A 27857-nucleotide genomic window follows, 5' to 3' on the forward strand; every position below is an offset into this window, starting at 1 on the left:
GGTCCCAACCCAGGGTGAAAATGATCAGAACACGGAGGAGCCCTTCAGGGTTCAGAGCCTTGAACCTTACAGGCAGGACCAGCTTAGGAATGAGCTCCTGCCTGTCATTTGTGGGAGGAACCTACAGTTCAGCAGCCACATGGGGTTAATCTCCTGGGATTTCATCCCCACCCAGCAGGTGCTGGATCTCTTGTTCCCAAGGTAAGCACCAGACCACCAAGCCCAAGTGTGTAGCCCCCTCATGCCTCTGTCTTGGGGCTGCCATGTGCCTCTCAGGGACCCAAAGGTTTGTGATACCTAATGAGATAGAGGACCACACTCATAGTGGAATGTCAGCCCCGAATGGGAGGAGTCCTGGAGGTGCCTGCCACAGCCTTGCAAGGGCAGTGAACTTCCCCTCTCAGGCAGAGAAACCATCCTGACTCCAGCTGATCCACAGAGGTCCATGGAGCAGTCCCCACACACTGGGCACCACAGCTCAATGGTGTGCACTGAGCTCATTCCCAGGTGGACTCAGTGAGGCCAGGTGGTCTTTCTGGTGTGATGTTGGCTTTGTGAAGAACGTAGATCTGTGCCAGAGGCGTCTCAAAACTCGGGCCTTGGGAAAAGCACTTTTGGGTTAATAAAGACATGTTAGTTTCCATAGTGGGACAGAGCGTCCTAGCTGGGACATAGCTGGACAGGGGCTTTGGACATGGCAGCTCCCACACCCAGAGATATGTGGGAATCAGCAGTTTGGGCTCATTCACTGGTGAACATGGAGAAAGCACCCACTGTGTGAAGACACGTTTCCAGTCACGTTTCATAATTCAGTGAAAAATGGGGTGCAAATGATTGCCATTGTGTCCCTTTTCATGGGGTCAGCCTAAACCGCAGGTGCCATGAGTACATATCCTCCATGGGACTGCATCCCTGACTCCATGAGGCATAACTGCACGTTGTCCTCTTCAGTGACTATGGTGGACCCTTGGACCAACTTCAACATGGAATGGGCTTGGGGTCAAGAGGGTGGGCTCCTGTTTCCAGAATAGGGACCTGCAAGGTGATTTGACTTGGGAAGGCTGAGGAAAGACTGCTCTGCCCAATTCAGTTTTCTGCCTGCAGTGTAAGGTGTGGGGCTTCAACAGTAGGAGGGGTAAGGCGGGGAGTTGTAGGTGGAGTCAGGGTCCTCTGGGGAAGGCCCTGGGATAATGGATCCCCCCACACCACACCTCCCTGTCCTCCCCCAGGGCCACAGAGATGTGGTCTGCACTCATGGGAAAAGAGAGGTCCACCGCTACTCAGGGGAACTCAGTGAGAGCTCACAGAGAATGAGGTAGCATTGCAGCCCACGCCAGGGGAGGAGGTGTCTCTTGAGCCCCGAGAAGAGTGGGCAGGAGGACAGACACTCCCAGAAGGTGCATTCCAGGTTGGAGAGCATGTAGCCAAGAGGAAGAAGAGTGTCAGGCCTGCCCAGAGGAGGGGAGAGCTGGTCAAACCATGGATCTAGCGCTCCTTCGTTGAAGGTTCTTTGCCTGTAGCGACCTGTCCTGACCCTGCCTGTACAGCCACTGTGTCTTGCCTGAGGTGGACTGGTGTGTTCAGAACCAGGGACGGTTCAGGAGGGTAGGGTCAGAGGTTTGCTCTGGAGGCCGTGGCGAAGGCAAGGCCAGGGTTTTGCTGACTCCACACCTGCCTCCCCACAGTGCCTCATCTTCCTTCCTGGGGACCTGGGTGAACTTCTACTCCGAGGCTTCCCATCAGCCTCCAGGCTCTCTGAGTCTGCAGCAGCTGCTGCCGTACATGTGGCTCCTCCTGAGTGGCTTTAACCTGGAGCACCAAGCACACCACCTGCTGGCCCAGGTTGAAGATGGCAGATCAAGCCAGGCAGAGCCTGAGAGCCAGGCGGACCGGGGTGAGTACCTAAGTACCTCAACACACCTCCAAACCATACCCCTCCAATTAGTGTAGCCCTGTATGAGTAGATGAGTCCACTGTCAAGGTGGAGGCACCCACCATCAAGTGCTTTTCCCCAAACCCACCTGTGATCATTGCTGCAGTGGGGAGAAAACCTTCAACACATGAGTCTTTGGGGACCAATCCAGATACAAAGTCTAGCTGTTTCTCTTTGATGGGTCCAACGTGAACTAAGAGGTACTGGGGTACAAGGGGCTATTTCCTTGAAAGGTGTTCCTGTAGTGGACCTCCTGTGCATAGAGGGTCCTCAGGGATTAATCAGTGGGGAGTCTTTGGTGGAACAGAAGCTGGATTCGGGGGCTCTCAGGTCTGTGTGTGAGACCTGAGCTGGCAGAGGCTCTCAGTTGTGGGGGATGTTGGGTAGTGTATTCCTTGAGTGTCACCTACCACGCCTCTGCCCCTGCCTTTCCAGAGCTGAGGGTCCCTGCTGATGCGAAAGTCTATCACGGCCTGATTGGAGGAGTGCATTACGACTTTCTTCTTCGAGAAACAGATGCCAGCAAGTCGTTGAAGGTCAAACCAAAGGAGGTAAACAGCCACCTTCTTCAGTCTTTACTCCTGGTGCCACTCCACATCCTCCAAGGGGACAAGAACCTCAGGTTCTGGATGGATGTTGTAGAATGCCCACCAGAGCCAACTGCCAGGCTGGGTGGGGTGCAGTTGCTGGGCTTTGCTGATGTTGTCATCCCCCACAGTTCTTGGAACCTTCTGTGGCAGTGGCATCCAGGACCCCAGCAGCTGTGAGCAGCAGCTCTGCAGTGGCTGCAGGATCATTGCCCCAGGCCACCCAAAGCAATGAGTGCTGCATGAGAAAAGTCACCAGTAGCAGCTCCTCACTGCTTCACTCGAGCGAGCAGGTGGAAGACAGCCGCGTTGTTCACGTCCTCCTAGAGGGACAGAGCCTGAGGGAGACAAAGCGCATCCCGGTAAGCCCGACAGCAGGGCTGCCTCCTGGGTGTCCACACAGTGGAAGGCAGGAGACACAGCCAACCCCAGGGCTATGGTGGGAAATAAAGAAGAGAGAGGTCCGTCTTAAGGGCTTGACCTGAGGAGGGAGAGCATCAGCATGCCCAGCTTCCGTGGTGAGTGGGCCTGTGTATTGTGGGTTTTGCAGGCCAGAAGTGCAGACGGAAGTGCTGTGGACAGATGAAGGCAGAGATATGTCCAGGGTGCAGGCTGCAGTGCCTAGAACTTGGTATTCTCAATGAGTGAAGTTGGAGCAGAGGAGGTGGCAGTGACTTGTCACATGTGTAGGAGGGGATGTGTTCCTGGTGGCAGGGAAGAGAACCTCCTTAGCATGACTAGGTGTAGGAATTTGGGGTCGGGATCACCTGGGGGGTCATGCCAAAGCTTCGGAATGTTAGGCTTTGCATGTATGTAAATACGGAGCTAAAGGGGTTCTTGGCAGAATTTCTATGGATGTGCAGTAGACACGCTAATGCTGCAGGTGTCCAGCTGCAGAGGAGACATGTTCAGTGACTGCCAGTGCTGAGTCAAGTACATCATTACAACCAGACCCGCACCGAGCTTCCAGAGGCCAGGGCCTCTCAAAGCTATCATGAAGCACTCAAGTGCACACTCTTGTATCTGAGTCTGTTTTGTGTCGTGGCAGTCAGGACCCAAATTTTCAGTGCATCTGCCTCTTCCACCCACAAAGGCAGCCTGCATCCCAGATCACACTTGGTGCGCAGATCCCTGGCCCATTGCTCTCATCTCAGTGAGATGAGAGTGTGTCTGTGCATAGGCAGTTTGGTCCTTTGACATGAGTGGAATGTGGCTCCCCAGGGGGAGGGGAGATGGCAGGTACAGGCAGATATTTGTACCAGGATTGTTCTAGTAGCACATTACAAGAACCCAGGTGGTATATGGAGGACACACTCAGGTAGCAGGATAACAAGATTGTGCCCTTGTATATGTAGCTGAGATTTCTCCTGAATGTTTGACCACAGTCTTCTGGGTAGCTCTTCTAAAAGCCATTCTCTGATGACATTTGTCCCACCCTGATCCAGGTGACCTTTCAGGAGACGGTGACAAGCCTCATCCGCAGGGCCTTGGACCAAAATTTGTTGCAGCATGAGGATGTGGACAACTTTGAGCTGCTGTATATGATGTCTGAGGATGAGAGTAAGTAGGACAATCAGACAGTGGGGAGACATGATCCACAGTGGGCTCAGGATAACTGACAGCCAAGAGAAAGTGGGCCTTGGCCCCAAAATACCAAAGTGTGATGGGCCTGGCGGAGACTCTCAGGGGTTGTGGGTGTTTTGTGGCATAATCCTTGAGTGCCACCTAACAATTCTCTCCACTTCGCTCTGCAGAAATCAAGGTCTCTGACCACTCACTCGTGTGTCTGTCCATGAATCTGGGAATACAATATTTCATCGTGAGGAAACGCCCCCAGGTCAAGGGAAAGGAGGTAAACACCTACCTTATTCAAGCTGTGCATGTGCTGCCATTCCACTCCGACCTGAGGAAATAAGAAGCCTCAGCACCTGGACATATTTGCTGGAAGCCCATAGAGCCAACTGACAGTCTGGGGTGGCTTTCTGTTTCTGGGTTTGCTGATGTTCCATCCCCCACAGTTCTCAGAATCAACCTGCAAGTCCTCCAGGCCGCTTTCCCACAAGCAGGTGGGAGACACCTGCTTAATTCGTGTCCACTTAGAAACACAAAGTCCAGAGATGGCCAAGAGTGTTCTGGTAAGCCTGGGAGCAGGGGTGTCCCGTGGTGCTTACACCTGGGTGGGGAGCAGACACTGGTCCAATACCATGGACTACTCATGCCCTCTTGAATTTGGAGCTTCTGGATGATCAGGAGGATAGATGGGAATCAAGAAGGGAGAGGTCAGTGTGAAGGGCTGGAGCTGAGATGAGCGAGTGCAGCAGCTTGTCCACTGCCATGTCTGAGGGAGTCTGTGTGTCAGGTGGCAGCATGCAGTCCAGAAGGGCAGGGACAGGTATGGGTGACAGATGAGAATAGGACAGGAACTAGGTTGCAGGTTCCCTTGTATGGGATGCTGACGTGTCCTGACTGTGGCCTTGCTGAAGCAGGTACTGAGCAGAGAGAAAGTGTGTTTCGGCTCAAGGCTGGACTCCAGTTTCAGTGGTGATAGTAAATTAGAGTCTTGAATTTTCACTGCACAGTTTCCTGAAATGATTCATCTTCACGTCAGGGTTAGAAATGAGTGATGAGCTTACCTATGAAATTTGGGGTCTTTCCTGAGTTCCTGCTGACATGAATTAATACAGTGACCTATACATATTTCATAGCTGATCAGATGTTTTTGTTGTTGTTGTTGCTGTTGGGGATGGGACTCATCCTCCTTTGACAATTACATTTAAAGTTGCCAATAATCTCTGACTCATTTTCCAACACCACCTATATCAATCGTCTCTGAAATCTACTTGAAATCATAGGTCTGGCTGGCAAAGCTATTCGAACCTGGAGGTCATTTCACTCCGAAGGGCCAAGAATCGCCGGCCACACCAAGAAGAGGCAGCCAGTGGCACTGAAGCCCCTTAAAGGATGTTGCCTCTCATCGCCACGCTGGCCCACGTCCCCTTCTAAGAGCAGAAAAGCAACATCCACACCCCGCTCTGACCCCAGGAGACTCAGAACCCCGAGTGATAATAGAACCAGTCAGACGTTTTTACCCTATGGGCAGATAGGACTACACGGCCGGTGTAGCTCTCCATCGTGTACAACCAGAAGAAAGAGATGTTGCACCCCATTTATGTAACGTCAAGATGCATGCCACTGTCATGTAAAACTAATTAGAACACATTTAAAAATTTTTTTTAAAAAATGCGAAGTTTACCTTCCTAGGCAGCCACTCTTCCTTTATGGTTGAGAATAACCCTGGAGCTTGCTAAAGACGCCCTTTTCCAAGGGCCCTGAGCTGGGGACAAGGCCGGGCTTGGCACTCTGACCCACTATGGAGCACCCGTCCGTCTCAGAGGCTGTGAACCACAAGTCATGAGATGAAGACTTCGCAACTTAGCACCCCAGATCGGATGGACGCCTCGGGACTCTGTCCAGACTCCTCCTGGTCTGGTCCCCAGGCCTATCTCCACCAGGGCCCCTAGGATCGATGCCCGTGGAAGGAAGCAGAGGCAGGAAGGGGAGAGGGGCCAGGCAGGGAGAGAAGCTGAGCTGCCAGGTAGACTTAAGGCAGGGTCTTAGAATGGCAGTGTGAGGTGGCAGGAGCTTGAAGAGGGGAGGCCTGGTGGGAGATAGTTGGGTCACGGGAGCCCCATCCTTGGAAGGGATGAAGGCAGGTCTCGAGGGACTGGATTAGTTCTTAGAAGGATGAATTGTTAGAAGCAAGCCTGAGCCCACCCCTCTGTCACCCTTGCCCTTCTCACACATCTTCCCTGCCATCGCAATACCGTCTGCCACGAGGCCCTGTCGAGAGCCAAGAAGAAGCCAGCACTGTGCTCTTAAACCTCCAGAACCGTGAGCTAAATAAACCTCTTTTCTTTGTACAGTACCCAGCCCAAGGTATCTCATGATAGCAACAGAAAATGGATGGCGACATCTGGCCTTGGAGGAAGCGAGTCTTTCATGCCTGCAGGGGATCAGGTGGTCCCTCAGGGTGTTTGCTATGATTCTCATGACTACTAGCTCTATCCCCTTCCTGAACATTTTCTGCACAAATACTAGAACTCCTTCCACGTGCCCAGCAAATGCTGAGCGGAGGAAATCCATAACACTTACCCAGCTTCTGCTGGTTTTACTTCATAATGGCCATACAAAAATTGGAAGGCAGTGACCAAAAGCCAATGCGTGCCAGGGCCAAAGGCAATCAGACGCATCTGCAGCTTCCTCTGTCCACAGCGGCTGTTATGACTCATATTTATTGGAGAAATTTCTGTATTCCAAACCCTCTTCTCAGAAATCTTCCATGTAAGCCTCATCCCTGAACCACCAAGTAGAACCTACAAAACGATCGTTCTCATGTTACCACGAAAGAGACACAGAGACCCCCAGAGAGTTAAATCAGTTCCCGAACATCCCCCACACAGTCAGCGGCTGAGATGACCCAGACCCAGGTTCCTCTGACCCCAGAGCCGCTCACGAGCTTCAGAGACATTCCCTGGGAAAGCTGAGTCCCGGGTGGGACCTGGGAAAGGTCAGTCAGGTGCAGGGAACCACAGGCTCCCTAGGGCCTGGGTGCCGGAGTCACCGGCTCCTGGCAGCGGGAGCACAGGCTGCTGCTGGAGCTTCACCGCACTTATGGACGAAGCCTCCGCCCAAGGTCATGGCCAGCCTCCCCCTGGCACCCTCCTGCTCCAGGGTCTCCTTGGCAGAAGAGAGTTCTCAGGGAACCCTCCAGATGTTCCGTCGGCCAGCTCACGTCTTCCTCGTTTTATTGGCGAAGAGATCGAGGCCCAGAGAAATATAATTACGTGGCCAAGGTCAACTTGATGCCATTATCCTTCTTCGCTCCTTGGAAATATGATTCTTTTATGGTGAATGTTTAAAAACATCCCCAGATGTCTCAATAAAAAATACAGCGACACATTTCCCTTTGTTTCCCAGAGAGACTTTTTTTTTCCCCCCCACCTAACTAGAATGTTTTAATAGAAGCAGGAAAGCAACCTCAAGATGGCAGAAAAACTAATTAACAGAAATGGAGAATGATGTCGTCAAACCCCATCTGGAGTTCTCATTGCCAGGTTCCTAACCAGGATTGGAGATGCCGGTTTTTGTCCCGGAGCTTCAGATATAGAGAAGGTGCAAAGATTCCGCATTTCATCATTCATGGATTTGCTTGAGCACCACATACACCCCAGACCTCCAGGTTGACCTCAGCAGGGTCAAACCCCATGTGCAGCTTTGGGCTCAAGGCAGGCTGCTGGTCCTGTGAGGCCCCCCCTCTGCCAGCCAGGGAGAAGGATGCAAGGCTGGTAGAGGCCTCCCGCAATACGGGTGTGGGGTTAGTGTTTGTCCATCAAAGTCCCCAGGGTCCTCTTTGGTGTAAGTGCCCTCCCTGTGGTAGGTCCTGGAGTCCTTCCCAATGATGCTGCTGCTAAGAGAGAGCACCTGGCATCCGGGTGCTGGACCTTCTTGTCTTTTCTCCCATCCTCCCCCACGGCACCCACCCTCCCCTGCATGAACGCCAGCCGTTTGCTCAGCCACTGAAACCCTGTGTACGCCAGGAAGACACAATTCTGATTGCTTCCGTTTCCATATCAACTGAGCCCTTATGTAGGCAAAGACCTATGGAAATTGAAAAGTGTTTATCCTAAAAAAAAAAAAAAAAAAAAAAAAAAAATTCCCTGATCTGCTTTTGGACCACCAACACAAGTGCTTTGGGGCAAGGCGGGTGCTTAGCACAAAATGCTCATCATATTAGCATTTCTCTAAGAATTTATAGTAATTCAGTTGAAGGACATATGGGTGGTCCCTGGCAAGGGCCAGTTCTAAAATATGCCTTAATTCATTTGACAAACCGTGGCCTGTATTCAAACAGCAAATTCTCAAACATGAGCTCATGGCCTCATGATTTTTTATATCCTCCTTGGGATGTGGCCTTTTGGAGCAAGAAATGAACTTGAAGGTTCTAATGATGAATTTGGCAAAACGAGTGCTTCTTCCCTACATTTTTTCAGTTACTTAAGAAACTCTTTTAAAATTGCTATTTCAAAAATGGTGTCCTATTAAAGGGTATGAACTGTGATTTAAAATCTCTGTACGGGATAAGTAGACAAACTCTTTCCACTCTTGCCAGAGCAAAGAATTTGGAAAGAAGAGAATTTGAATTTGAGTTCAGGCTCTATCATTTCATAGCGGTGGGACCTGAGGTGATCATTAGTTTTGTGTACTACTTTCTTCCCCGAAAATGGGGATCACATCAATGCTTCTTCACTGAGTCATCTCTAAAGACCATATGAGACCACACCCGTGCTTTATCAACCATCAAACTACACCCAAGGATCAAGGATCTTCCTTTCATTTGAAATCACTCCATTTAATTCAACAAAATCTATACCGAGCATCAAGAAAAGTTTATTTCCAACACTCTTTGCTGCTTCCCACTTTATATTTTGGCTTCCAGAAGTACCCAATCTCTTTCCATTTTTTTCCCCCTCTGAGTTTAGCATGAAAGGATTATAGCTTCATTCCTAGCAAACGGGGAATGTCTCTTGCAGGGACATTTTCTTGAGTTACAGAAATTCAAACTTTTATCTGCATGGCAAAGTGTCTTCAAGTGGGGACTGAGGGACTAACTTGAAAGTGGTTTCCATCAGGGCAGGTTGCAGGAGTCATTGAACCCTTCCACCACATACCTCCTGGGAGTCACCCTCTTAATGGGCCCACTGAGGGTCAGATCTTGCCTGATTCTCCAAATGCTAATGTTTGCACCCAAACTAAGAGAAAGAGCAGGGGAATTCCTTCTTTTGGATGCCATTCTCCATTGAACAGCCCTTCAGTTTTATTTTTATATCCGCATCACAGGTGTCTAGACATAATATTTTTATATATTGATCCTTCATCTTGTAACTTTGCTGAACACATTTATTAGTTCTGATCGTTTTTTGGTGTGTGTGGGGGATTCCTTAGGATTTTTTCTATATACAAGTCATGCCGTGACAAATAAAGACGTTTTACTTTTTCATTTCCAACCAGATGTCTTTCATTTCTTTGTCTTGCCCAGAACCTCCCCACACAGTGTGTGGAACTGAAGTGGTGAGCACAGACACATTGTATCTGTGCCCGATCTCTGAATTTCTCATGGATATCTTTTACGAGGTCAAGGAGTTTCCTTTCTCTTCCCAGTTTGTTGAGTGTTTTTATAATAAAGGAGTGCTGGATTTTGTCAAAGGCATCCCCTGCCTCTACAGAAAGCCTCCTGTGATTCCCGTTCTTCATTATGTGACATGGATTGATCTTTGTAGATGGCAAATCAATCATGCTTTCTGGGGATAAGGCCCATGTGATGATTAATTTGACTGGGCCATGGGGTGCCCAGATATTTGCTTAAATGTCATCTATGCATGTGTCTTCCAGGGCATTGCTGGGGGAGATTAACATTTGAATCAGGAGACGGAGCCCAGACTGCTGCCCTCTGACATGTGGGTGGGCTTCATCCAATCATCCAAGTCTTGAAAAGAATAAGAGGCTTAGTAAGAAGGAATATTTTTCTCTCTGCCTCGCCGTCTTTGAGCCAGGACATCTGTCTTCATTTGCTCTTGGCCTTGGACTGGAACTCTTCCGTGGTCCCTCCTGGATTTGTGTTTCTCAGCCTCTACCCTTGCATGAGCCAACCAAGTTCTCTCACTCTTGAACCATCGTCACTAACTTCCTTCCTGCCTGAAATCTATTCTCCCCTGCCGCCTGCCAGATGACCCCAGGAGTTGTCCTGCATCTCTCTCTGCTTTTGCCCTTGCCCACTCCAGGTTCATGTCATTACACAGACCAGAGAGAGCCACACCCTTGCCGTTGTCATTCCTTCTGCCCGGAACACCCTTCCCCTAGATATTCACAGATATTATTTTTACTTCAAGAATTTACATAAATGCCATGTTCAAAGTGGGGTGTCCCCCTGACTACTCAACTGAAAATGTAATCCCCAACCCCACTCCTAAGACCCTCTTCCTCATTGCTTTGTATTTGAGTGGTAGGTTCTGTTATTGCAAGTTCCATGAGGGCAGGAGTTTTGCCTTTTGCTCACTGAAGGAGCTGGGTTTCAGTGGGTCGCGACCAAGGGTCATATGTTACAGGAGTGGTCCCCAGGGTGGCTGTGTGGAGAGTTGGTATAGAACCTTTAAGTGGTGGATCCTTGGGTCAGTGGGGACATGCCCTCAGAAGGAATTAAGGTAGTTGTTGGAAGACCAAGCCTGCCCTCCACTGTTCTCCGCTTTTCTATTCTGAGATGTGATCTTTTCCTCCACCATGCACTCCTACCATTTGCCATGAGGTCCTCCCTCACCAGAGTCTGTGCTGTGCTGTTTGGACATTCAGCCTTCAAAACGGTGAGCTAAATAAATGTCTCTCTTGTGTTTTTTCATAAGTAGACTGCCACCGGTGTTTCTTTAGAGTAACAAAAAGCTGGCTAGTGTGGGGGTTGAGCCCATAGATCTTGCACTGTCTGACATCACCCTCCCAAGCAGCTTCTAGTTGTACTTAAAGACTTACCGAACTGCAAAATAGAGTCCTTCTTATATCTACTTCAGTGGCCACGTGGGGCCAGGGACACCAAGCTTGCTAGACAACTTGAAGAGTTTCTTCTTCTGTTGTAGGGACAAACGAGGCAAGGCACCGAAGATAGCGGGAAACAGTTTTATTTGGCTGCAGCCAGGCTCAGAGGGCACAGCTTTTGCCGTAATCAGTCAATCCCCTGAACCCTGAGTTCAGGAAGTTTCAGAGTTTTATACCCAGCGTGTAAGGGGAGGGGCTCAGAAGTTCACAGTCTGCAGAAGTTCACATAAAAGCAGCTTTTTCTTTCACTGTTCTGGGCAAGTCAACTCTTCAAGGACAACACCTGAGAAGGGGAGAGCTTCTTCTCCCCTTTCTTCCCTCCCCCTGCCAGCTGTTACCATGGAGCCCATTTGTAACTTATCTTAAAAAAATGTAGACATCTCTGTGAAGCTCAGCTCAAGGCCAGAGGCCTTGTTTACACATTTCTTCAAAGTACTATCCTGGATGCATTTGTGATAACTAGTAAGGGGGTGTCCAGCACCTGGAGTGCTGGTATCTTCTCGGCCAGTGGCCAAGTAAACAGGGAGACACGAAAATAGAAAGTTTATCTACATTGGACTCTTTTGCTGACAGTCCTAAAATCAGCCCTGGTGAAGAGGGCTTTTCTGTGGGGAAAGGGGGTGCCACTTCACTTCTTCTTTCTCCAAGTAGATAAATAAAAAAAATCCAACACCCAGTGCATTACATTACTCCCCTTACTTTAAAGGTATCTGGCTTTCCTGAATCAAGTTCACAGTAGGTCTTTATAGGTTTGCCTCCTTCCTCGTTGGGCTCTGCTACTCCTTCACCCGTGCCCTGGGATATCTGACCAGGTCTCCCTGGATCAGACTCACCTGGCCAAACCCCAGCCACGCACAAGTCCACCTCTCTGCACACCTGCAACTGAGAAGCCGGAGGCTGAAGAAAGCCATGCAACCTGTAGACAAGTCTCCCTGGAAAATCTCGACCACTTGCTCAGGTGGCGCCTGAGCACCCACCCTCCTTTGTGTGTTCTCCCTTGGTGACAGCCCTTCACACCTTCTCTCCTCTCCACCTGACGACCTTGCTTCTTATCCCAATGAAAAGACGGAAGAAACCAGAAAAGAACTTCTGCCAACCTCCACCAACAAACCCACCAACTCACGGAAGTCTGGACCCGTCTCCCCGTGTTGGGCAGGAGTCCAGGGTCACCAAGACAGCGGAGACAGGGATCAGAAAGAAGCCACTGGAGGACCAGACGAGCAGACAAGTCCTGTCCTGGTGTACAGTAAAATCCCGTTACCATGACAGCCCCACCACTGGGGACAACACGTGACAACTCCCACCTCAGGTTCAAATTTGAAAATTACCCAGGGAAGTAAAGTGGGCAATATTCTAAGTAGGTTTTCTAAAGTAACCAATGGGGAGGAAATTAGAAAATACTCTAATCAGGAATCATAAGATGACCAATGGGAGAAAGTGGGGTAAGGTCTTCAAACAGCTCAGAATATAACACCCTAGTTTCCAGAGACTGGGGCGGCCTCCCTCTCTCTCTCTCTCTCTCTCTCTCTCTCTCTCTCTCTCTCTCCCTCCCAGCCCCCTCTGTTCCACCTCATGGAGGGCTCTCTTCCCCTTCAGTAGATCTGTACTCTGTTACTTCCGTTGTCTTGCTCGATTCTTTGTTCAGCACACCAAGGACCTGGACTTTGTCTGGATGTCCCAGTGGTACTGTCTGCTCTCCTCCTGCCTCAATGCTCCGTCTCAGATTTGTTCCTCTTTGTAAACCCAAACTGCAGGTTGGTGGGCTACCCAGGGCTTGGTTCTCAGTCACGGACCCCTCTCTCTATATATAGGGGGTATCATTGGTTATAATCACTCGTAACCTCTGAAGCCATCCTTTTTCTGTTGGGGTTTGCTGGGGATGGAACCCAGGGCTTCGTGGACACTGAGTACGCGCTCTGCCACTGAGCTGTGCCTCCAGCCCTGCTCACAGCCTCTGAGTCGAGGTCTCCACCCTCTCCAGGACTGGCCGACTCACACGCTGCTGTCTCCTCCCCTCCGCCCTGGGCTCAGGCTCAAGTCCAGCTTGTGATATCAGAGCAGAACTGCGGAGTGGCGGTGCCCCTTTCGACTTGTGCACGGGTATCATGGCACTTCAGGCCCCAGATCTTGGAGCCACCTTGACTTCTCCCTCCCTCCCAGGCCCCAAGCCATCCTTCAGCCGATTCTCCAGACAACACCAAAAATCCACCAATGTCATCCCCTTAACAGGAGCGTGGCCATGACCCAACTGGCTTCCTGGCTTCTCTGTGCGACTCTTTAAAGCCTATTCTCTACCTGCAGTCAGAGACTACCAGCCTTTATATAAACAAAGCCATATCGCCCGTACCAGGCCACAAGTCCTGAATGATTTTCCATCTACCTACAAAGACACCTGGCCTCTGGCCCTCTCAATGACCCCGTCTCCCGTCATCTCCCCTCCACCTGGGATGCCACCCACCATTGTCCTTCCTAGGACCTGCATGAGAACCTCTGTATTTTCTGGGCTCTCTGATGGGGGCACTTTCCCTACTGACCTCTGCTTGACTTCTTTGTGGCCTCTGATCCTTCAGGCCTTCTCCTAACACCAGCCTTAAAAATAGCACAGGCTCGAACTTACACCCCCAGGTCCTCTTTCCCTGTGTATTTTTCTCCTTGGCACCTTGGTCCCACGGACTTGTCACAGGCTTGTCCGGTTAGGGTCTGACTCCCTACCTGCAGGGGAATGGAAGGCCCTCCAAGGCAGGTCCTTTGTACCATTGTGTCACTGCTCTAGTCACAGTGACTCACCTGCAGAAACCACCAGCTTAATATCTGCTGGGGAATACCAGAATTAATTTATAATACTATAATTCATAAACCACCCAGAGCCACAGCAGAAAATGGATAAAATGTACTCCAGTTTGGCTTCTCAATGAAGTTGCACACTTATCCAAATGGATGGGACCATTCTTGGGCTCTATTCAAAAGGCACAAACGATTTTCAGAGGAGACTTCCCCTTGTTCACGGACACACAGGGAAAGTATTTCCCACATAGCAACCAGAAAAAAAAAAAAAAAAGCTATAGGATGCAACTTTTCCATGACAAAATTAGCACATGTTTCTCTTTAAAAATACACCACCAAGTTCTAAAAAGGTTTTCCTGTAGCAAACCCTCTTCTAGGGGAGGTAAGTTTACACAACACCTTTTTTGGGGGAAACTTGGACCCCAATATGACACCAAGGTGTTCATCCTTTTTCATCTGTGATTCTCATGGGGACGACACATGAGAACATAATCAATACCAGAGATATAAAAAAACAGGCAGACAATGTCCGTGTCTGGTAGTGAAGAAAAAGATGATGTATCTACTGTATCGACAGCATAAAGCCATTAAAATTATGTTTTAAAAAGAGATTTACTGACTTGGAGAAATGTTTATAACATAATCGGATACCAATTTTCCTTTTAAATGCATCCTGGAGAGGAGGCCAGGTTAGTCACACAGAGTATGAAAGGTGTCCATAGATTTCCATGAGGACCCTCTAAAATTTTAATTCTGCACAAAATCACTGGCTTGGTGTTTTCTATTTGTGTTTCCAAAGGTTTTGTTCCGTGTCTTCCTGATAATGCACTGTCTGAGCTCTTCTTTGTTGCAAATAAACTCCACCCTTTATACCACGCGTTCCCTACAGCCTGCCTTCTCCATTAGCATGATGCATGGCCATTTATCATATTAGCACTTTATATTTATTTTTTAACTCTGAAGAGTTTGTTTTCCTTGTTTTTATTTTTATTCTGTTTTGTTTCGCTTTGGTACCAGGAATTGAACCCAGGGGCACTTAACCACGGAGCCACATCCCCAGCACTTTTTATTTTTTTATTTAGAGACAGGGTCTTGCTAAGTTGCTTAGGGCCTCACTCAATTGCTGAGGTTGGCTTTAAACTTGCAATCCTCCTGCCTCAGCCTCCGAGCCACTGGGATTATAGGTGTGCACCACCACAACCGCCAACACGTAGCTTTTTAATAAGTAAAAACATATAATGTCCATTAATGAGCATTAAAATATGATATACTTGACTTTCCACCACGACATATCTAACTGTCTCATCGAAAAGCAAACAAAACAACGACAGAAAAGTAGCATCGTCAGGAAAGCCTCATGAAGTTCCGTTTCTTAGGATCCGTGTGACAGGCAGCCGTGTGGCCTGCAGGAATTAGCGGTATTTGGAAGAGAAGTGGCAGGAGGGGTTCCATCAAGCATTCTCATTGCCTGCAACTCAGAATCCAGGTGGAGTTGAGGCTGGCAGCTGCACTGCCAGTTAGCCAGGTGGAGTCCCCAAGTTACAGCCACCGAAGCAGAGGCATCGTTCTCTGTCGCTCCCCCGCCCACCCCATGAACCTGCACACTCGGAGCCCAGCTGCAGATCACCCAAAGAAGCGAGTGCACACTGACTTTCTTTAAAAGCAAGTGGGAATGTTCGAGACCGTTGTAGATTCACATTTAGAATGACGTGCAGAGATGTCTTCGCCTAGCGTACCCCCCTGGTAACATCCTGCAACACCCCAGCACCACCACACCAGGCTGTTCACATAAATAGAACGCCTGATCTTAGCCATATCATCCCACTTGTGCTCATATTCTGTGTGTGTGTGTGTGTGTGTGTGTGTGTGTGTGTGTGTGTGTATTTAGTTCTGTGCAACCCTAACCACCTATGCAGGTTTGCGTGTGCCCCTCAGCTCAGGATTCGGCACAGCTCCCTTGCCACCAGAGTCCCTCTGTTGATCTTTTGTAGACACACCCACTTCCTTCCCCTGCCTCCTTTCTGTCCCTAACCTTAGGCAAACACTAAGCTGTTTTCCATCTCTACATATTTTTTAGTTCATATGTATAGTATATGAACGAGCATATAAATGAAATTATGCAACATGTAATCTTTTGGAATTGACTTTTTTTTTTCTGTGCTGCAAAATTCCCCCTAGATTGATCCAAGTGATTGCAAGTATCCATATTAGGTTCCTATTTCTTGCAAAGTAGATCTCGATGGCCTGGCTGCACCAGTTTGTCTAACCATCCACCCACTGAAGGACGTGACATTTGGGCAGGAAATGCACACGAGGCCATTCATTCCCATGGAGGCTTGCTGAGCACCAATCTGCTTGTGATATGAATGATTCATGGGGTCCTCCATCCCACACTGATGGTTTTTTTTTTAATTTTAATTGTAGATGGACACAATACCTTTATTTATTTTTATGCAGTGCTGAGGATCAAACCCGGTGCCTCCCACATGCAAGGCAAGCTCTCCACCACTGAGCTACAAGCCACCACCACCACCCCCCCCACCCCACCCCCCCCACCCCCCGCCGATATTGAAGGCTGATGTCTAGACAGGACCCATGGTTCCCCTCTCTGAGCCCCGAGCTGAGCAGCTGTGTATACAGTTGGTGCCTCATCTTAGAGTCCACTCCTCCTCTCCATGGTGAGGGCTCACCCAAGTGGGCTCAAGGCCGGTGATTGGCACTCAATTGGCCACTAACGATTAGGTTTCCCTGTCCAACTTCCAGAAGACGGATGAATCCATTCAGCAGTCATCCTTGGGATCATTTATGAAATCATTGAGTGCTGTTCCTCCATCTACAAAGAATTAATGGTGGCCATGTAACAAGTAGCCTTTTGTTGAGTTAACAAAATTGTACTTGAATTTCACATTGTAGGTGTCATGGCCAGAAGTGATCAATTCCTGTAGGGTCCAAACAATTCTGCTGATGAAGAGGAATGCAAGAGGGATGTGGGGGAGGGAACTGTGGCTAACTAAAGAGCCCCAGCTACTGTGTGACTCACGCAGGTGTTGCAGTGACACCCCTGGTGTTGCACATCCTCACAAAAAGTCAGAGTCCCATTAATATGGAAATCTCCTGAGTTTCAAAACACTGGGCTGAATACACCTGTCGACTGGTCCAATTCACCCAGGCTGTTTGTAATCTCTTATCTCGCTTGTATACTTGTACAAGTGGTCGCTTTTCATGGGAGGAAACTCTAATTTCTATTTCTCCCATCTTTCCTTGGGATTCTTCTACCTTCATCCCTCCTTGCATGGTGCAGAGCACTTGCACCAACTACGATTTTTAAAATTAGACGTGAACTCACCTCCTTGATCACTGTAATAGATTTTTCCTTCCTGTATTTTTTCTCTTTGTTTCTCAAAGTTCTCCAGACTCTAGGAGAACCAGGGGCAGTATGAACAGGAGACACACATGTCCTCATTGATTTAAAAATTGTAGCTAAATCTTCCTTCCTGAGTTTCACCTTCTGCCTTACCAGGGTATGACCAGCATGGCAGGGAAGCAGGGAGAATTCACATTGGGTTCCAGGTCTCTATTTTAAGGTGACATGAAAGCAGGTAAATGCACATTAGTTCATCCAGACTGTCTTCTGTGCATTCTTGAGCACAGGTGGCTGAGACCCTACCCGGCCATGCTCCTGGCTCTTTCTGTCCACCATCTTTGGGTCCCTGCCTCCATTCAACCAGAGAAATGTGTCTTTGATGATAAAAGCTCTGAGGTCCTGGAGAATCCTAGGCTCTTTCTGCGTAGTATCCAAACTCTTCCAGTAGAATTTAGTTTGATAAATGGCTCTTTTGATGCTAACAGGCAATTTATTTAGTTCTTTGTTTTTAAATTATTTCCCTGTAATATTGACACACAGATTGGCTCTGTCAATTGGAAGTAGATCCAGATTACTTTTTTTTAATTGATAAAACTGTTTATGGGTTTAACATGTTTTGATATGTGAATATATTGTAGAATGGCTAAAGTAAATTAATGAACATGTGCAACCTACTCTCTTAGCAATTTTCAAGGATAAGATATGCTGTTATTAACTGTAGTCATATGCTATAAAATTGATCTCTTGAACTGATTCCTCCTGTGTAGCTGAAATTTTGAATCTTTTGACCAACATCTTCCCATTCCCCACCCAACCCTTCTTACCTAATCTCCACCCCATGCCTCTACCCTCTAGTGACACAAGTTCAACTTTTTAATTTTTTTGATACCAGGGATTGAACCCAGGGGTGCTTAGCCACTGAGCCATATCCCCCAGCTCTTTTTCTCTTTTTTATTTTGAGACAGAATCTCACTAAGTTGCTTAGTTCTTCCCTAAGTTGCTGAGGCTGGCCTGGAGCTTGTAATCCTCCTGCCTCCTCCTCCTGAGTCACTGGGATCACAGGTGTGTGCCACCACACCCAACCGAGTTCCACTTTTTTGGATCCCACTTATAATTGAGATTGTTGCAGTATTTACCATTCTGTTTCAGGCTTATTCGATTTAGCACACTGTCCTCCGAGTTCATCTACACTGTTGCGAATGTCAGGACTTCCTTCTTCTCTAAGACTGGATAGTGTTTCATTCAGTTTTTTTATCCATTCATCCAGTGATTAGATTGCTTCCATATCTTGAAGAGTATGAAAAGTTTTGCTCTAAACAGAGGAGTGTGGGTCTTTTTCAACACACTGATTTTGTTTCCTGTGGATATATACAGAGTAATGGGATGGTGGAATCATATGGTAATTCTCTCTTCAATGTTCTGAGGACCCTCCTACGGTATCTCATAATGACTATACTAATTTACACCACCCCCAGCAGCAAGCGCAGCAGGGTCCCTTTGCTCTATGTATGCTACTTCTTTAATGACACTCAGGAGTCAAATTTTTAGGAATCACAATGTTACTATAATAAATATTAATGCACATTTTGGGGAATTGAAAGAAGACAGCTGAAATTGCGGAGGAAATGGGTTAAGAAACACTGGATGAAGCAATATTTGCTTTCAACCTGTGTATAAACCAAGATGTGAACGGGAAGTCTGCCATTGTTTGTTTGTAGGGGGGTGGGGGAGGGAGGGTCTACTGTGAGCGTACCTGACCTTGAGTGCAGGTGGCAGGCTGGGAGATCAGTACCAGGCATCTTCTGTGCTGGTCAACATATGGGAAAAATAAGTTCTATAAACTGCTTTAACTGTTGGAAGATAAAACTCATGATAGGAAGGCAGAGTTTTACTGTTGTGGTCTGAGTCTCAGTCACATGTATACAATTCATTCTTTAAAGGTATGTCTGCCTCGTTTTGGAGCTTGTGGGATTTCATTAGATATATGCAGCTATAGTGACCCTAATAAAGACATTTCAAATTTCTCTCTAGGGAACAGGTTGATCTTTGGGATTTGATGTATTCAGAAATTGGGTTTTATACTTTTTTCTTTTTTGGCATTGAGGATTGAACTCAGGAGTACTTTCTTTAAAATATTTTATTTTGAGACAGGGTCTTGCTGAGTTGCTTAGGGCCTCGCTAAGTTGGTGAGGCTGGCTTTGATCTTATGATCCTCTGCCTCGACCTCCCAAGCTGCTGGGATTATAGACATGCACCACTGTGCCTGGCTTACATCCACATTTTTGCCTCCATATTTTGTCTTGGACAGTACAGAGCTACATTTCGTGGTCTCCCAAGTTGACTGTCTCCAGAGAACACATTCCATGCCTGGGGCGTGTGGCGCTCCTCCAGGACTCTGCAGGATGGGGGTGCACTTCTGTCATCCATGCTTTGTCACTCAGCTTCCTCTAGCACCCCTTAGGTTCTGGTTTAGGGAACACAGCATGGTCTGTATTTTTCAATGAGCTCCTGTCTTTTTGTATTCCGGGTGCTCTGTGTTTCTTAGTCTGTAAGTCCAGGTGCATATCATAGCTGACAGATGTGGGGCACATGTTTGAAGCATCCCATGTTCTCCTGGATGCTTCTCAAAGGGTCTTGTGATCAGGACCTGTGGCTGATTTTCTACCAGCTGCAGCCTTCCGAGAGGCTACCCTGGAGAACCGGCCATACAGGAAAACACAGTCAGGCCACCTGATATTCAATGGTCACAGTCCCCGTTCCCTGCAGCAGGGCCTCCCGTCGCTCTATCATCTGGTGCTCCCCACTTCTTGGCATTGCTTCTCCTTGTGCTCATCTCGTCTTCCTGATGATTCTGGAGTAGGCATTTTGAAAATCTGCCTCCGAGCCCTGATCAACTGGTATGAAGCAGGGCACCTGGCCAGAGCTGGCCTTTCACCACGCCTCTGCCATGCCTCACTCCCAGGCAATAATGGAGTGATTCAAGGGTGGGGTCTGGACCCACACTGGGCTAATCAGCCTCTTTGCCTGGGAAGGCACTGTGAGTGTCAGCCCAGTGGACAGAATTATAACCTGAGACGACATAGACAGAGGCAAGACCATGATTAGCACAAAGAGTGAGGCCACACTGGAGAGAGGCAGGAGCCAGGGAGAGAGGGCCTCCCAGGGGTGTCTGCACCCACTCCTTCCTGAAGTCATCTTCATCCCTATCCCCGAATGACTTCTAACTGAGAACCCTCCTTTTTTTGATAGTGTTGTTCTAATTGGGTTCCGACACTTGCAACCAAAGTGGTCCTAATTATTACAGTGAAGCTAAACCAGGCGTCACTAAATAAAACAAATAAATTACGTATACACAGCAATTACATTTTACACCAGGGATGAGTTCATAAAGACCTTTTATAGGCCAGGTGTGGTGGCACACACCACACCTGTCATCCCAGCAGCTTGGAAGGCTGAAGCAGGAGAACTGTGAGTTCAAAGCCAGCCTCAGCAATTTGGTGAGGCCCTGAGCCACTTATTGAGATCCTGTCTCAAAATAAAACATAAAAAGGGTTGGGGATGTGGCTCAATTGTTAAGCACCCCTGGATTCAATCCCCAGAATAAAAAAAAAAAAAAACCCAAAAACCAACAACCAAAAAACAAAAATAAAAGCAAAACCTATAACTCTTTTTCCTTGTATGTTTTTGCTGGGGATGGACCCCAGGGCATTGAACATGCAAAGCAGGTCAAAGCAGGTGCTCTGTCACTGAGCTGGCCCTCTAGCCCCTGGATGGATATGTTGTCTCCCAGCTGAGGTGGCATCACCATGTGTCATTGCTATAAACACATTATAAAACACATTATACTGTTTACTTGGTCCTACAGCATTACTGATTTGAAGGTGGGGTTGTTTTTCTTTCTTTTTTAAGCATATTGAATTTGAGAGCCGAGAAAGGATTTGGGTGGTTATAAAAGATGTCTAAAAAAATTATTCCACGTTATTCCCTTCAAAAAATTCAAGATTTAGGATGATGATGATGATGATGATGATGATTATTATTATTATTATTATTTGGTACCAGGGATTGAACCCACGGGTGCTTAACCACTGAGCCACATCCCCACATTTTTTATATTTTATTCAGAGACAGGGTCTCACTTTGTTGCTTAGGGTCCCACTAAGTTGCTGGGGCTGGCTTTGAACTTGAGATCCTCCTGCCTCAGCTTCCTGAGTTGCTGGGATTACCGGTATGCACCACCGCACTTGGCTCAAGATTTAGCTTTTACAGATGTTGCTGAACAGTTTTCCAATGCTGTTGCATTCATTACCCACCAACTGGCAATGCAGATTTCCAGCTACTCCATATTCTCAGCAACACTGGATTTTGTCAGTCTTTTTGGTCTTACAGCAGTGGACAGTGGTTATGGAGAGAGATCACGCTGTAGTTCCACTTGAAATTGTTTGGGTTTTTTTTTGGGGGGGGTACCAGGGATTGAACTCAGGGACACTCAATCACTGAGCCACATCCCCAGCCCTATTTTGTATTTTATTTAGAGACAGGGTCTCACTGAGTGGCTTAGTGCCTCGCTAAGTTGCCGAGGCTGGTTTTGAACTTGAGATCTTCCTGCCTCAGCCTCCTGAATTGCTGGGATTACAGGTGTGCAGCACTAAGTCTGACTCTACTTGACATTTTTCTTAGGATCAAGTAGATTGAGCATCTTTTCAGGAACTGATGACCATTTGAACATCATATTTAATAAAGTGCCTGATCGAGCCTTCCATCCATTTCCTATTGGGCTGAGCTGATTCCCTCTTATGTATTGATCGACGTGCACTATTTGTTTTTTTCTGGATATAAGTCTTTTGTTCTATATTGCAAATATCTTCTGTCCAAGGTTTTTTCCTTTCATTCATTTACCAGTGTCTTTCGGTGAATGGATTTTTTTTCTTTTTGTGGTGCTAGGAGTGAACCCAGGGCCTTGTGCATGCAAGGCAAGCTGTTTACCAACTCAGCTATAGCCCCAGCCCTGGATTTTTTATTTTAATAAAATAAAAGAAAAATCTTGCCATTTTTTTTCTTTTATGGTGGGGGCTTTTTACATTCTGTTGAATAAATCTTTTGCCCTAGAACCATGGAATTTCCTCCCCTGCTTCTAAAACTTTGTTTGACTGGCCCTGGTTAGGTTATTGGTCTAGCCCCTGGTCCCCCCTACTAATTCTGTGTGACATCTTGTGTGCCCCACATCTACAAGCATGATGATGATTCTAGCTGGAATACCCAACTATAAAAAAAGTAGTAACTATGAAACATTGTATTTGGCTGGAAGTACCCAAAACTAGAAAGCAGTGGCTTAAACAAAGTGGGGTGGTGGTACTCATCTTCTGCTGCTACAACACAGAATCCTCTGGAAGTTCTGGAAAACTGCGTGTTGGCGCTGCACCCCATATCCATTACATCAGAATCTGTTGCGGTGAGATCTGGGTAGCAATAATTTTAAAGTTCCTCTGGTAAGGCCCATTGGGCTACCAAAGATGGGAACTATGGATTAGAGGCTCTATTTATTTAATTTTTCACAAAGCAAGAAATCTGAAGTTAGTCAGTTCAGGGCTGGTGTGGCAGCTTCACAGAACAATAGGGACCCAACCTTCTCCCAGATCTATGCTCTACTTTTTCCTCATAGTCATAAAATGACGGTTAAAGCCTCAGACATCAGATCCACATTCCTCAAACAAGAAGAAGAACCTGGGGTAAAAGCCACACCTAGAAACTTGATTATGAATGACAGGAATTTCATCATGTTGTCACTCATCTACAAGGTCAGACTGGGAAATGTATTTGTGGGGTTGAGTATATTGCCATCCCTTGAAAATTAGCGTTCCATTAGTGAGGAAGAGTGGATAATGGTTATTTATAAGAGTGCCTGTCCAACAACAATCAACAGAAGCCCATTAGAGTTCCCCTCTGCCTTAGTCCTTGTGGGCTACTGTAATAAAATATCATAAACTGGATCGTTTATAAACAACAGAAATTTATTTTGCATAGTTTGAGAGCCTGGAAAGTCCAAAATCAAGGCACTGGAGATTGAATCCAGGGACACTTTGGCCCTGTATTACATCCCCAGCCCTATTTTGTATATTATTTAGAGACAGGGTCTCCCTGAGTTGCTTTAGCACCTCACTTTTGCTGAGGCTGGCTTTGAACTTGTGATCCTCCTGCCTCAGCCTCCAGAGCTGCTGGGATGACAGGATGCACTACCATGGCCAGCTTGGGACCTTTTTCATGAGGGCAAGATTCCATTCTTGGGGCTCTACTCCCATGACCTGATCACCTTTCAAAGGTTCCCACCTGCATATCCCCTCGCCTTAAGTGTTGGGGCTTCCACCTAGGAATCTGCGGGGGGTGGGAACATTTGGAGCATACCTTCACATCTCTGGAACCTCTTTAGTATACAGTGGAGGAAACTTCTGTCATGCATCTAATTGTAAATTTATTTAAAACAAGAGTGTGTTTTCTGAGGTCAAGGCAAATTAAGCCTTAGGTTTACAGGTGTCTTACTGAAAGTGAGGTCTTCACCTTAAAGAGACATGTTTCTTTTTGCATTTCACATTTCTTGTTTAAAATTTATAAAGAGGACTGGGGATGTGGCTCAAGCTGTAGCGCGCTCACCTGGCATTCGTGGGGCGCTGGGTTCGATCCTCAGCACCACATAAAAATAAAAAAATAAAGATGTTGTGTCCACCGAAAACTAAAAAATAAATATTAAAAATCTCTCTCTCTCTCTCTTAAAAAAATTATAAAGGCCCTTGCAATTTAAAATCATGTTTTTCTGAATGGTATGAAGAAAGAGAAGCAAGAACCTTTGAGGTATATTTGAGAAAAATAATCAATGACAGTTTAAAAAGGCAGGCATGTGGGAGTTGGCAACTGATTTGATGTGCAAGACAAGAAAGAACAACAGGGCTGAGGCGGAGATGTGGACTGCAGTCATGGTGAGCAAGAGGATGCAATGTCCCACTTAGGAAAGTTGGGAGGATGTATTAGTCTGTTTTCTGTTGCTATAACCAAACACCTGAGGCTGGTAGTGCATAAAGAAAGAGGTTTATTTAGATCACAGTTTTGGAAGCTGAAAGTCGGAGATTAGGTGTTGCCTGCTGTTGTCACAGCAGGAAGGGGTGCAACATGGATCACGTGATTGCCAAAACCCGGGCAGCATCCAGGAAGGACTCTCAAGTAGGGGATGGGAGACAAAGAAAAACACAGAGACAAGGACACAGAGATAATTTTATGAAAAGCCCGGGCCAGGTGGGAAAACTGTACTCTGATGGAGTAACAGTGACCGAGAACTAGCTCACAAGTTTATTACATAGAGTTTGATTATCCGGAAGTTAAACATAGGGGCATTGTTGTGAATTGTTGTAAACTGTCAGAGGCTTCTTTGTACACTAAAAAGTTACAGAGCTAGCAACATTTTGTAGCGCTGTCCTAGAGTGCTAAGAACATTCTGTAATCATCCTGCTGTACCCAGGACACCCATTGTCCTGGGACTTCTGATAACTGTGAGCATCAGAGCCAAGAGTCAAAGCTGATAACATCTTCGCCTTTGGCCAGGAATGTTTCCTGGGCTTGCCTTTGCCTAGGAGGCAGAATCAGCTGATGATCAGGGCTCCTCTGCTCTGCACACATGATGAGAGAGAAAGCCAGTGACGGAGGGGGTCCAGGGTTACTTCTTTTAGAAAAACTCATCTTCATGGAACTGAGCAGGGTCCCGCAAGAACCAGGTTAGCTCCTTCTGAGGGTCATGCCCCTAATGATGCAATCACCTCCCACTGGGCGGCTGGGTTCCACCACCACTTGACACTGCCACCCTGGGGACCAAGCTTCTCCTGTGTGAACTCTTGGGGGGGGGGGACACACCCCATGCAAATTGCAGTAGAGCAGGGATGCATTTTGGGGGAGGGGGGAATGATGTGTTTGGTTTCAGAAGGGGAAGGGGATGAGAGCTGGGTCCTCCCATTTTGCACTCTGGGCCAGTTCTGTGTCTGCACTTTACAGTGTAGTCCCCCTGCAGATACTCCTCATGGGGAGATGGACCAGTGGGTCTGATTCAGGTGCAGGAACAGGGGCGGAAGAGGGAATAAAGGATGCTCTGGGAGAAAGAGAACAGAGAGGACTCGGATGAGGACCTGGACCCATCACCGTGGCAGGCAGAAAGAAGGCAGAAAGTCCAGGGAGGTGCAGGGCCCAGCAGCGTAGGGGAGACCCAGAAGGGCCCAGCAGAGGGTGGTGCTGTTGGGGAGGGCGGGAAATGCAGCCTGAGAACAGGGGATTTGGGAGCTCATGGGTCCCGTGGAAAACTGTCCATTTGGCCAACACAAAGGTAAAACTGGAACTCTCCCAGCTCCCCTCCCACCCGCATTTTGGCACGTCCCACCCAGGATGTTTCCCGTATGGGTGTGCACATGCTCTTCTTCTTATGCAGGTAGGATTCTTGGGCTGACTTTGGTGAACTTCGAATCCTGGGGTCTGGATGGGTCTGGGCCAGATCAGACGTCAGGGAGGCAGGAGGGCGACGGCACCAGCCTGGGAGAACACACCTCCTGGGCAGGCGGGGGTCACTTCCTGCCCCAGTTCCTCTCTGCTACCCCAAACCCTGCCCATTCACCTCTGGTCCAGTTGGACAGCCCAGTGCTCCTGGGAAGGACCTGCCTTACACCAGGGTCCAGACTGTCAAGAAAACAGGAGCCAGGAGCCGGGGGTAAGAAACCTGCCCCTCCGGCCTTCCCTTCCTCCGCTGCTCCGATGTCCCCCAACTCCCCCGTCCCAGATCCGCTCCTGTGTGCCTCACTCTGGCTCTAGGACAAGATTTTTTTTCCCCAAAAGTATCCAACTGAGGAGGCCCCAGGTTTCAGGTAGCTCCCCTAAAACATGCAAGTTTGCCATCAGCACCAAGCCCCGCAAGGTGGCTGCTGCTGCACTTCAAATAGGGTTCATTTCCTCCAAACTCAGGCAAGAGTTTCATCTCCAAAGTTGTACGTGAGTGGGATTAAGAGAGAGGAAACTTAATTTAACTATGGTGTTAGGCGTGGGGGCTGTGGGAAGTGATGCAATTAGATTAGGTTATTATGGCAAAGTCCCCATGATGGAATCCTGATGGCTTCCTGAGAGGGAGAGAGATCACACAGAGACACATGTGCAGTCCTGCTATCATGTGAAGCAGCCCAGCGTGTTCCTCAACAGAGCTTATGCCATACTGTTTGGATCTTATATTTCTAGAACCATGAGCCAAAATAAACCTATTTTCCTTATAAAGCAGCCTACCTCAGGTGTTTCATTATAGTAATGAAAAGCTGGCTATTTTTATTTTACAGATGTGAAAACTGGGCTTCTACAAGTATATTAATATGACATACAGAACCAATTGGGTATATATTGTATATTTCACTAGTGTCATATGTAGAGTATATATTATACTATATTAACATAATAATGTACATATATATTAATAAATATATAATCTATGACATTAATAGGCAGCATATATATTATAAGCCATATTTTCATATTTAACCCAGATACTGAATGGAAAGTCTGGGCTTCTGACCAGGTCTAAGGACTCAATCCACAGGTTCACATTGAGACAATGATAACCAAGGGGCTTTCTCAGAGGTTGGATGCTGAGGTCCCCAAGCCAGATATGGCTAGAAAAGGTGCCCCACCTTGTCCTCTTGCTACTTTAACATTGGGTCAATTAATGTCAGTGTCAAAATTTCAATGTCCTCAGAAAAAGGGGAAGATGTGACTCATCTGGCTTCTATTCCAGGAGGTGACAAGTGTGTGGAGCTGGGTGGTGGCTGCCCCCTCAGACCATGACCAGGCCTCCCTCCTGCCTCCCTGACTTGGACAGGCATGGCGGTCCTCAGCGGTGCCCAGACAGGGACATTCTGACCAAGCTCTTTGCACCCACAGACGGGCTCGTGTCCACCTTGGTGTGATGCGGTGTCCCTTCCATGGGCATTCACTCTTGGCCGAGGGAAAGCCCACACCGGGGTCACCGTTCGTAAAGAAGGGCACACATTCAGGCCTTAGAGGACCCCCGAGAAAAGTCTTCTGTTTGGTCTGGGGTGGCTCTGATGTCCTTAATCAAACCCATAAAAATCACTGCCTGCTCTGCATACTGTCCAGTCCCAGCCAGAAACCAGTTATATGTGGGATATGAAAAGTGCTTTCGTATCTTCCTCACATCCTTGAGCTTCACTGTGCACATGGAATGGCTTCCAAATGCCATACATGAATGCATACGATGACCGTTGGCTGGGAATCATTTCTCCTGCTCTTGTTTGTAAGATTTAACACCATCCCCTCCCCTCTACCCCCCCCAAAAAAAAAAAGCGATCAGAGTTTTGGGAGAAGTGGTTATTTTGTAAAATGTGCTTTTTGCTTCTTGGCCTACGTGTGGGGCCATCTAGGGGCCAGCCGTGTTTGCACCGTGAACTTCTCCCCCTCGGGTGGAAGGCTGTTTCCGCAAGAGACGCTCCTGTGGTGTTCTCACCTTGCTGCCTCCCTGCTG

The 27857-nt window shown here is 47.7% G+C and overlaps 1 protein-coding gene across 1 annotated transcript; it reads left to right on the top strand.

Moving 5' to 3' along the window:
* Positions 1-27857, top strand: LOC144251272 (uncharacterized). Its single transcript, XM_077794314.1, has 7 exons — positions 1-201; positions 1686-1894; positions 2369-2484; positions 2652-2882; positions 3966-4080; positions 4275-4372; positions 27757-27857. Exons 1-7 carry the CDS (start codon positions 140-142, stop codon positions 27778-27780), a joined length of 855 nt encoding a protein of 284 aa, XP_077650440.1. The 5' UTR covers positions 1-139; the 3' UTR covers positions 27781-27857.

This window comes from Urocitellus parryii (genome assembly GCF_045843805.1).
Source record: "Urocitellus parryii isolate mUroPar1 chromosome 12 unlocalized genomic scaffold, mUroPar1.hap1 SUPER_12_unloc_3, whole genome shotgun sequence".
Classification (NCBI taxonomy): domain Eukaryota; kingdom Metazoa; phylum Chordata; class Mammalia; order Rodentia; family Sciuridae; genus Urocitellus; species Urocitellus parryii.